The following is a 12,008-nucleotide window of genomic DNA, read 5'->3' as shown; positions in this document are numbered from 1 at the left end:
CAAGAGAGGGAGGGGAGGGCATTTGACTTGCAATGCTGAAGAGGAGCTCATGAAGACCTGACACGAAATCAAGCACTTCGTACTCCGCAAATCAATTGCCTCAAAAAGCAATGTCGATGCATCTTTTTGTGACATTCCTAGTCACTATAAAAGGAAACCAAAGCACGAGACAATACTCACTAAATAGCCAACAAGCCAAACCGTTTTGAGGCATGGCAAAACTAATGGCGCGGCTAGACATGTTCTTGGTCCTCCTCTTCGTTGTCGAAACAGAGGCCATCTCGGCCAAGCGAGTGAAGTGCAAATCCGGATTGCATGGCCAACGGCTACTACAGTTGTCTTATAGGATGTCCTCAAACTTGTACCATGAACTGCGAGACATGCGCCCTGGTCTGTCCGAGGACTCTCCCACTCTGGCATCGCCCCTCCACCACCGCCCAAGAAATCGCCCCTGCGAAAGTCGCCCTATTATTCCCCTCTGCCACCACGTTCTCCGGCGCCGGGTGTGCTCCCTCCGCCTTTGCCTCCCCCCCCCCCACTAACAATGCATCGCCACCGCCACCACCTCCGTCTGGAGAAGTTTCATGACAGAAGAGAGCGAGGTACAAGGACAAGAAGTACCCTCTTTGCTATGGCGATGAGTTCGCTTGCCCTGCTAGTAGCCCCACTCAGTGTGAAGTGGATTGTGTCACCTGCGGCCCCGTTTGCAGTAAGTCTCTTGCCCGTTGAAATCCATCAATCTAGCAAATCTCTGATATATCTGTGCGCGCGAATATAGATAAGTTCCTTTTACTTTACAACTTATAATGACATGTGTATATACTCTAGGGCAACGGCATGCCACATTTGTCGATGAATAATACTTCTTTTATGTTGCAATGAGCATGGGAAATCTTTCCATCGAGAGAGTCTGGTTTGTTTCCTTAATATACGAGGGTGCGCTTCTGCGCTCAATATAATTAGGTTATTAGATAGCATAAGCATTTTGTCGAAAATTTGAATGTGCGCGGAAGCATGGTTTTGATATAAATGATAGTTTGTGTTAATGTGCAGGTTATATTGTGTTTATGTGTAGGTTATAGTTTGTAGAGGAATAGACAAGGGTAGGATACACGAAGGAATATATGTAAGAATTATTGTGGCCCACATGATATGATTTAATATGGTTTAATAATTGTTGAAATGCTATAAAATAAATAAATATTGGTTATGAGAAGTTATGACTCTAATAAAACAAAGAGGTGTGACTTTTATGAAAGTTGAAAATGCGCTTTGATGGAAGGCACCTATTGAAAGAACGTATAAATAGAGTTCGATCTTCTCTCCATCTACGATGAACAACAATAACTGAAAAGAACTCAGTATTCTCTCCTCCATCGATAGAATACATTAAAGAATAGTGGGTTAAGGGAGAGAAATCGGATTTCTTTATTTGGTTCGAGTTCTTCGATTTTTCACAACGATTATCATCAAGGGTGATGCTATGGACAAAGGTACGTCTTCATATATTTGTGAAAATCATGAAGATCAAAGATCACTGTTTTATTATGAATTTCCACATTAAAGAATTATATATATTGTCTAACAATATAGGTTTATGGGAAAAATATATTTTATCTAACATAACAAAATAGTTTGGTAGAGATGTGGTGCGGAAGCTGCATGATATGGAGTTTATTTTCATGCTTCTCACACTTTTACATAGTTCAGCAATGATTGTTCAGCAACGATTGTCTCCACCGCCTTAGATAGTCTGGACTTCTCTTTATAGCTCATTTCCAGCCATCAACTTGCAGCCGTTCTTGTCTTATTCAGCTACCGCCTAGGACTCTTATAGCTGACTTTTCTTGCATCACACGTACAACCTCCAAGCTAGAGATTTGCTACTCGTTCTCTAGGCTGCTCTGGATATTAACTAATTATTGTTCACGTTCTTGACTCTTCTTTCTTCACGATTAAGCGAGTAGTTTCTAGATTTTGTTGAAAATGGATCACAATTTCTAACACATTTTCTATATCATTCTATTGCAATGAACTTTCTTTTGGCCGGTTGTTCAATTTGTGCAAGATCTTTACTCTGATAAACTGAGGGTTTAACGCTGCTGATCGTGTCCAAACTTGATTAGGTTGTGACCGACCAGGCACGGTCTGTCAAGACCCGAGATTCATCGGCGGTGACGGCATAACCTTCTACTTCCACAGCAAAAAGGACCAGGACTTTTGCCTGGTTTCCGACTCCAACATCCACATCAAGGCTCACTTCATTGGAAGAAGAAACCAAGATATGAAGAGAGACTTCACATGGGTCCAATCTCTAGGAATCCTCTTCGACATGCGCCGGCTCTTCATTGGAGCCAAGAAGACGTCGACTTGGGACAACTCTGTGGACCGCCTATCCAAAGCCTTTGATGGACAGATCTTATATCTCCCTGAAGCCGAGGGCGCAAAGTGGCAATCCGAATCGTCACCCGAGGTATATCCATCATGAGGTTACGCAACACCAATGCCGTGGAGATTGAAGTGAAAGGGAACCTCAAGATCAAAGCCATCGTGGTGCCGATTACTGAGAAAGACTCGTTGATTCGTAACTATGGCATTACACAGGAGGATTGCTATGCACATCTAGACCTGAGCTTCAAATTCTATTCGCTGCACGCTGACGTCAGTGGCGTTTTGGGCCAGACTTACGCTAAGAACTACGTGAGCAGGGTCAAGATGGGAGTGGCGATGCCGGTTTTGGGCTGTGAGGGGGAATTCGCCTCCACGGGTCTCTTCGCGACTGACTGTGCCGTCACCCAGGTCGTTGGCAAGCTGAGCCCGAGCGACTCGACCAAGAATCTCGAGTACAGCGGCCTCAACTGCACCGGCGGAGGAGATGACCGTGGGCTTGTCTGCAAAAAAGGTAAGAGATTCTCCTATCTTGAACTCGGGAATAACAATTAAGCCCGAGTAAATTTATACGTTTGCTATTGATGTATACAGCAAAGGTCGGAGCAGAAGCAATGAAGCAGAACAAAAATGAAGCTTCACCGGAACTTCACCGACCAATGTAGATTCAGGAAAGTGAAATGATTATTCCGCTTTCACGTCATAATTGTCTCGTCTTTGCGTGCACTATCATCGGTGAGCTCTGTTCTTGTGTCCTGATTGAGTTCTTGAAAGAAGAAACTGGGCTGAACAAAACAGTCTATTGCAAATCCTCGATATGATATACTCTAGTTTTAAGTGCAAGGCCCTTTTTTGTTTTTTTGTTACGGAAAAGGCCCATCACAATGACGAATGATGTCTATGTAATAACCTACAGGAAGAGTAGTACATCCCGACGTCACTTAACTTTGCAGCTTCATAAGCATTTTCAAGCTTGTTCCTTGATCTAATACCAGCCCACTCAAAAGCAATTTTCAGATTAATTAATTTCCATAAATGAGAATGGATGAACAGTTAGAATACATGAGATATGCAAACCAGCTATTCATTATAGCCAATCTATCTATGACGAACAGCTGATTTCCAGCCTAGTGGCGAGGAGTCATCTTGAGATGCTTGTGATCAACGTGAATAAACAGTAATACGCACGAAGTTGAACCTGTAATGGCAAGCTCAAGAACCGAAGAAGAGTATGAAAATCTGACGATGGGGTGATGGAATAAGACGATGCGAAGGACATCGTGCGATCGATTGAGGCCACATTTGCCTGTACAGTCCAGTTGAGGTTGGACTGATGCTAACATTTGCATGTCGTCTCATGTTCCTTGCCTCCACGTGTTTTTAGGGTTCGTCTTTTCTTGTTTCGGATGGTGGCACATGTCGTCGATTTGGCGATGCATGAAAAGCATCATCTTCCTTGAGTCTATCTTGCTAGTTGGCCACCACCATGTCACGATGGACTAAATATAGCCGCAAACTGAGCATCTCTCCCGACATATTGGCGACAACGTTCTGACGTTGTCCACGCATGTGCTAAACATGAGTTTGCTAGATGTCGGTAGTACAAGGTTCCTTTCATCTTTCCCCATTGCTCTCCCACGTTACAAATGAAAGAGTAGGATCAAGTTTGGTCCATGTGTACCTCCATTCCCTATGGCCACATAAGCCTTCTACAGCTAGTCTTCCTATCAGTAGACTACACGGATGGAGATGTCATCCCCGCGTGCAAACTTAACCATGTGGATGATATTCATGTTTGTACCCGCCGAATCATAGACTCGAGATCCATCAACGGGATATTGGTAACAAAATCGGAGTCGATGGTGAATGTGTAAACAAATTGCCGACATGTAGGATCTGAGTTCCAAACCTGATGGAAACACCAAATGATCTTCTTTTACTGGTAGACTAAAAGAGAGTTCACGAGATTTCTTCATAGAGTAGCTAGCCAATATCTGCGACACGAGTATTCACTAAATCACATTTACAACATGGTGAGACAAGCAAAGACAGATAAGACAATTCTCTGTCCCTAGGCATAAAAGCATGATAAATATTAAAGAACTATGACCAAACTTTCTCCAAGAAAGTTTTTCCCCGTACAACCCCTTTGACACGTCGGTTGGCATCAAAACCCTAGTTAGGAGAAATAGTGTTTTCCAAAGTTGATGATCGTCCTCGTCATCCTCTCTGCGAACGAGATGCTTCTGCAGAAATATGCTTTAGTGCTGGTCAGAGAGAACGGTGTTAAGATAAGCGAATAGTTTTGCCTTTTCAAGACCTAGAGACCGACTAATGCTGTATGACCTGACATAAGTAGAAGGAATCATGTCGCGGAGCTGAGTCAGTATTGGTTCCAGCGAAGAATGCACCAAATGAATTCGAATGTTCTCCACCTTCGCGGACGTTCGGTTCAGTAGAATCAGTCCTGACAGTATTAATATAGTTTTACCCCAAGAAATATGATTTACATATGATGCAGGTTATGTCGTGAAGGTCGCCTTTTTTTATTATAAAATAGTTGTGCTAACAAGTATTTTTTAGACACTTGTTAAACATGCTTTATCTAGAATAACTTTTGTCGATTAGCGGTGACACAAGAGTGTATGAAGCTGCATAAATTCCATAAATTAATTACCTGATTAGTGCCCTAGTTAGCAAAGTCTTTGTACTACTAGTGGTCCTGTATTGCATGCTCTAGTGGTGGGAATAGGGATTTTTGATGATGAGGAATGATCTGTGATGACTTAAGGTGATTAGTCATGTCGAGAGATTATTATGCTTCGGTGGTGCTTTTAGTAGATATTGCAATAATGCTTGTTCTGTTGCTGGATGGGATGGCAATATTTTCGTTCAATTAGAGCTCTTCATCTCGTTTTTAATGTATGTACAGCGTAGTCGATTATGTGCCTTACAACGGCCTTTGACTCGAGAGATATTTTTTGCAACAATTATATTGTCGGTATCTAATCTAATTCATTAAAGTAAAATAGACTTTTGGACATTAGATGCACTAAATTTAATGGAATGAGCCTCTTCTTTTTGGAATAAAAATTTAAGGGTTTTGCCTAAGAAAGTGAAAATCCAAGGATATTTTTTTTAAACTCATTGTACGTAGTATGCACAAATATTTCATTATGTTGTCTTTATATGTGCGAAAAAATTTAATAATGCAATAGAGAGAAATATTTCAAAATTCCTAATTATGTCATGCTATAAAACACGACAGAATTTATTATCATATCTCATAGAAGTAGAATGCGTAAAGGCATAATATGAATTTGTAGTAATTATCAACCATTTAAAAAATATAAAGATAAAATCCATGAGAAGACCAGTAGAAAAGTAATTGATTAAGTTGCAACAACCTGACGATCAAAAAAAAAAAAAAAAAAGTTGCAACAGCCCATTAGCTTCATTTCCTTTGAAAATAACGTATTTTTTCCTCTGTCTTTACCTCCGCAAATACCATTTCCTATTTCTTATAATTGAATTTGAATGCTCTCTCTTTTTGCTGAAAAGAAACGAATAATTACCCACCAAATTAGCGTTGATTGAAATTCTCAGTACAACAATAACAATGACATTTGCTTTTGTATATGTAGATGTTATTCCTTTTTCCCAATATTATGTAAATCTTATTCCTTGTTTTAATACCTTTAAAAAAATCACTCAAATTGTCAGAGTTTTATCTCTAATTTCGCTGAGTTATCATATGTATGTACGTGTGATTTCACAAATTAACAAGGAAATTTGAACGACCAAGGTTTTCTAAGATTAAAAAAAAAACTTCTAATTTGCAAAAAAGAAATTCTCCAAAAACATCTGTGTATCAAATAATGTTCGCATAAACTCATTTATCGGAAATAGAAATTATTTTCATTATATAAGGATCATCTTAATTGTTTGTGTCAGAAGATGGTGGACTCAGAGCATATTGTACATGAATGCTCGAAGAAGAATAGTGTATATATTAATATAAACAAAAGAAATAGTACTCGACTTTGTCCAAACCAAATGGTAAATGGTATCTTTTTCTAATATATTAAGAGAAGTTGTCTAGAGAGTGCTCATTATAAAAAGGAAATCCCTCATCCTATGTGAAGAATAAAAAATATATTCTATCGGAGCGATTATATTAAAGGAAAAGCACTAGATATATCGATGAAAATTGACCATAGAAGAATACATCGAGCCGACAACTTAATCACTTAGATCGAATGGTCTAATTTAAACCACCGATGGTGGAATCCGGACTCCACCACCGGCGGCTGGTAGAATAACTTTTTTTACCTTTTTGTATTGACAAAACATCATTAACGATGGCTTATCGGAAAGTAAACCTCAGCGATGGCATTGGAAGCCATCAAATGAACTTGCAAACAGCTATTTTTTCTATTTTAGAAATCAACTCCGTCGCTTTATTTCATTGACATAGTCATTTCTCAAATTGGAAGTATGTTTAAATATTTTCAATAGGTCAAAATTCTCTGTAATTTTAGGAAAGGATTCATGTGCAGATTGACGAGCAAATTAAATTATCCAATCCAATAACGCGGGTGATAATTATATATTACATAGGCCACCGATAGGTTTATTTATTTTTTTATTAGTGGATAAGATTGAATCATGTTTTATTTGAAGAGTAATGATATATTTTTCGGATTCTGTCTTTTCTTTAAAAAGGAGGAGGAGGAGGAGGAGGAGGGAGTGAGACCATTAACAAGGTGGATTGCTATTCTATAGTTTTTAATTTCACGGACTAATCATATCGGAGCTGACTTCACAAACTACATGAGCCTTCTTTACGAACACAACATAGATCGTATCCAAATAAATAAATAAAAATTTAAAAAAAGGGCAGCCTCATCATGAAACTTCCAAATTCCAAATCTGATCTACTTAGATCCGCAAATCGATTTTAATTCATTAAAGTCTCCTTTTTTCTGAATATAAAAAAAAAAAACGTTATAATAAACGAGCCCTTTGTACTAAAAAGTACCCATTGCACTATGAGCTCCACCATGCGCACATGCAATTTACAACAAAAATTCCCGTGATAAAAATTTGGAAAGAAGTTATTGTCTTCATTCATGCTTAGAGGTTGGACGAACTGAGTGGTCAGACAAAGACGTAATTTAGTGCTTTAATATGCTTACGCTCACAATATAAAACATTCACCCCGACTATTGAAATTAATCAATTCCGACATATATATAAAATAATGCAAAGTTACATCAAATCGATGTGCGTTGAGCCCCCGGATTATCCGTGGCAATAAATTTAACAGAGACATCAATTTAGTTGGTGAGAAGCTCGGTCCCCCTCCCCCGTGCTTCAATGTATATAATTTGAGGGATGACGAGGGAGCATTCGAGGATTCCTAGGTCAGGTGCATTGCTTCATGGGCATGTTTATTTTATATTGTTGTTTGTAAAACCAAGCTGTTTTTTTATTATTTTTTTTTAAATTAAGTCGCTTTTTGAAATCCTTGTTGCTATCACAAGAGATTCGAATATGGGCTCTGGGGCTCGTTACTTGAAAGGTATTGCTTCAAAGAAATGCAATTTGATTGGCGGTTCCTGACGAGGAAATAAACAGAATTGATGTTTGTATTCTAAGCAATCCACTGTATGTTTTCTTTTCTGGAAAATTGCAATAAAAAATAAAAATAAAATAAACCTACTATACATTTACTAATTTAGTCATAAACCTTTTGATTATACCAATTAAGTTATAAATCTTTTCACTTTTGATAAATTGAGTCTATTCGGCCAATTTTAACCAGAAATCACTAACATAAATATCAACCATCCTATGAGACTAACGCTAACGTGAATTTAATAGTGTTTTTTATATTTTTCCATTTTTTCTTCTCTTTTCCTTGTTTTCTTTTTCTTTTTGTACTGTGGCCGATAAGGGCCAACCACTGACGAGAGAGTCCTGACCCTAGTTGGCCATGATATAAAAAAAAAAAAAAAAAAAAAAAAAGAAGGAAAATATATGAAACTAAAAAATAAATATTCTAAAATATTACTAAAAATTTATTCACGTGCTTGCCATACCACGGAAGAGGTATTTCTGGCTAAAATTGGTTAAATGAATTCAATTTGCAAAACGTAAAAAGATTAATAACTTAATTAGCACAACTGAAGGGTTTAGGACTAATTGTTTAAAGTAGAGTGAGTTTATGATTTTTCGGTAATTTTCACGTTTTTTTACCCTTCTTTTTAAAAAAAAAAATTGTAAATGGAATAAGAAAATTCTTAAAAGACCAAGTTTAATGAAATCTCTTGCTAATGCGTGTACATGAGAATGGAAAAGAAAATAAATTAACATGACGATAAGACACCCACTTAATTTATATACCCACGTTCGCAATCATGTTCCACAATGGTTAGACTAACCTAATATATGTTATTCTTAATCTACTTCCAATTGTATTTTCTTTTGTCAAGTCCACCAGCTTTATTTTGTTGATGCAACTATTCAACGACCCACGGCGGCGACCCTGCTGAGGCACCCCTCTCCTGAACAATCACCGGCAAGCCGCCGCTCATGGTGGCAGTGAGACCGGGAGAGAACCGGGCTTGTTGGTCCGTGCCCACGACCCGGACGTCGAACCTCCGCACCAATGCGAGCGCCACGCTCTTCATCTCAACCACCGCCATCTCCTTGCCCAAACATGCCCGAGGGCCGGCCTGGAACACCGGGAACTTGTACAGGCTCTCCGGACGGAACACTCCGTCCTGCAGCCACCTCTCGGGCCGAAACTCGAGGCAATCGGGTCCCCATATCCGCTCCATCCGGCCCATGGCATATGGGTGGTATGTGACCCGGGTCCCGCCTCCGACAGCCGTCCCATCCGGCAGCATGTCGTCCGCCGACGCGAACTTGGAATCGAACTGCACGGGCGGGAACAGGCGCATGCTCTCGTGAACAGCCGCATGCAGGTAGTGCATGTGCTGCATCTGCTCGAAGCTTGCCAGCACATCCCCGGCCGAGCTGCCCATGACCAGGTCCGATTCCCCCCGGATCAACCTTTCCACCTCCGGGTTCCGCGACAGCAGCCAGAAGAACCCGGTCAGGGCCGAGGCGACCGTGTCGCGGCCCGCCAGGAGGAAGCTGATCACAATGTCGCGGAGGTAAACGTCGTCGTCCACCGTGCCCATGAACCGGGACAGGAGGTCGTTGCGGGTCGCGAACGACCCGAGCCTCCGCCTCTGCCTAATCACCTCCTCCGCGAGGGCGTTGACCAGTTTGATCGCGTCCCTCAGCCTCCGCTCGCTCCCCACGTTGAGCAGGCGCTTGGCCTTCCAGACCCCGTGCGACACGTGCGCCGCGCGCTCCGCCGACAGCCTCGACGCGAGGTCGAAGGCCAGAGCGAAGCTCGAGACGGGGAGGGAGAGCTGGAGACAGCCCGGGTCGAGCCCGAACGAGAACTTGCAAATGCTGTCGAACGAGAACCTCCGGAACACGTCTTGCAAATCCACGTTGCCACAACCCATTCTCGACGCCAGGAGAGGGACGAGCCTGGTCTCGATCTCGCCCCTCACGATGTCGAACGCGTAGGCGCGCACCGACACGCTCCCGAGCTCGAGGCTCGCCATCTTCCGCTGGAACCGCCACGATTCCCCGTCGGCGTTGAAGATGCCCCGGCCGAGGAGGTCGCCCAGGATGGCGTTGAAGGGCTTGCCCTTGGGGTAGTTGTCGAACCGCGCCCGGACGATGTGCTCGACGTTGACCGGGTTCGCAGTGATGGTGTTGCGCAGGACGTGGACGTGGATGGTGCCGGTCGGAGAGCTCCGGAGGAGGTGGGTGTACCAGTCGCAGAGGTTGGGGAACTCGGACGACCAGCTGGAGGAGAGGTAGCTCGCGCAGACGTCGCAGCTGCAGAGCGGCGCCTGTAGCGATCTCAGTAGGTAGAGCGCGAGGGAGAGGAGGGCGAGGACGAGGGCGGAGAATAAGAGGAGTGCGGAGTGCACGGGCGGGTCGAACCACAGCGAGAACAAGCGCTCCATCGAGAGAAACAGCTGGGAACGAGAGAGAGAGGCGGAGAGAGAGAGACAGAGATCGAAGGAGAAAGGAAAATGGAGGCATTAAAGACTGCAATGCTCTAGGATCGACTGGTGCAGAGAGGCATTAAATACTGTAATAGTGCCCGGCGTGACGCCGGTGAAAGTGATGCGGGCTTTCATAGCATCATAGTTTTGGTTGGGGCTTTGTTATTTATTTGTTTGCGGCACAAAATATGCTGTACCATCGACATCGTATAAGCATTTATCTTGTTTTTGAGTCACTGTGAGAGTACGGATAGGTCACCAGTCATCAATAATGTCTAATTATCTGTTATTATTTTTTTTTTATTATGGCCCAAAACAAATTGGTAATATCACAATAAATTAAAGATAATCACATGTGCATTTCTCTTTCACGAATGTACACTCTATGGAACGGTTCTTGCACAATCCACATTTATCACCGTTAATTTGGATGTTCGCTGGAATTTTCGAGTCGTTACTATTCAATAGATGGAGATGGAATGTGGGTTGCGTGAAACGAGATTACACGAGCCTTGTGCCACATAAATACTATTGCAAATAATGTGAATACTTGGTCAACTGTTCAAATTATAACCGTCCCCCAAAAAATTGATTATGAAAAGGTGAAGAATACACGAGCTATGTGCCATATAAGAATGTTTTCTATAAATAGGCATTAGTTTCTCGGACAATATATTGTGAGCCATGAATTGTTGAAGAAGTGGATCCCATAGATTTTTAATTATTTGTTAATTATTTTTTGTGATCCAAAATAGGTTGTTATTCTCATGGTAAATTAAAAACAATCACATAAGCATTGTTTTGTTAACTCGATTTTTTTAGTGAAATGGTACATAGTGACTCTATAGTAAGAAGTTAAAGAAGCATTTGTATGAGATTACGGGCCCGTTTAGTTCGGCTTTTGGGAAATGTATTTGTCAAAATGCAAATACCTTTGGGTGAATGGGGTTTTCCGAAATGTAAATATCGTTTGGTAAAATTTGCATATGTAAATGACTTTTATTAAATTAAAAAAACAAAAAAAGAATTCTATTTTCTTTTTTGAAGTCCGGTCACCGAATCTGGCAGCCGGATGGCCAGATCTAGCTGCTTGGGTCGCGTGACCTGAGGCGACCGTTGCCTGGGGTCACAACCCAGTCGCCTGGGGTCACGCGACCCCAGGCGGCCATTGCCTGAATCGCGCGACCTTAGGCGGCCGCTTGGGTCGCGCAATTCAAGTGACAGCTGCCTGGGTCACGCGACCCAAGCGTCGCCTGAGGTCCGGCGACGGTCATCAAGGTCGGGCGACCCTTGGCCGGCAGTCGCCGACGCATTGCCGGCGCGCGCGACCCCTTGGCAGGTGGTCGTCGGCCTCCGATCGACTTCTCCACCGGAGAGATGAACAGTAATTAACAGTACGGAAAGTTGCATTACGAAAATGCAACTTCCCAATGGACCTCTACCCTTCCATTTCCCTAAAGGCCTTTGAAGGCCCTTGAAGATACAATTGCATTTTTCCCAAAATCCTCAAAAAATTAA

General features: G+C 42.1%; 1 protein-coding gene and 1 non-coding gene across 2 annotated transcripts; one reads left to right on the top strand and one right to left on the bottom strand.

The window, feature by feature from the left end:
• The first annotated feature begins 212 nt into the window (after positions 1-212).
• LOC104435726 lies at positions 213-3,053 on the top strand. Its single transcript, XR_005551739.1, has 4 exons — positions 213-503; positions 592-709; positions 2,127-2,902; positions 2,983-3,053. It is a non-coding gene; the product is annotated as an uncharacterized LOC104435726 (transcript).
• A 5,690-nt stretch (positions 3,054-8,743) lies between these two features.
• LOC104434001 (cytochrome P450 94C1) lies at positions 8,744-10,524 on the bottom strand. Its single transcript, XM_010046940.3, has one exon. The coding sequence runs from the start codon at positions 10,446-10,448 to the stop codon at positions 8,913-8,915; it is 1,536 nt and encodes a 511-aa protein (XP_010045242.2). The 5' UTR covers positions 10,449-10,524; the 3' UTR covers positions 8,744-8,912.
• Positions 10,525-12,008: the final 1,484 nt, after the last annotated feature.

The sequence above is a fragment of the Eucalyptus grandis genome, chromosome 6 (genome assembly GCF_016545825.1).
Source record: "Eucalyptus grandis isolate ANBG69807.140 chromosome 6, ASM1654582v1, whole genome shotgun sequence".
NCBI lineage: Eukaryota > Viridiplantae > Streptophyta > Magnoliopsida > Myrtales > Myrtaceae > Eucalyptus > Eucalyptus grandis.
This window is presented reverse-complemented; position numbering and strand designations above follow the sequence as displayed.

Bases quoted from the DNA above. Each gene is read 5' to 3' on its own strand.
- LOC104434001 (XM_010046940.3), bottom strand. From the start codon at position 10,448: ATGGAGCGCTTGTTCTCGCTGTGGTTCGACCCGCCCGTGCACTCCGCA.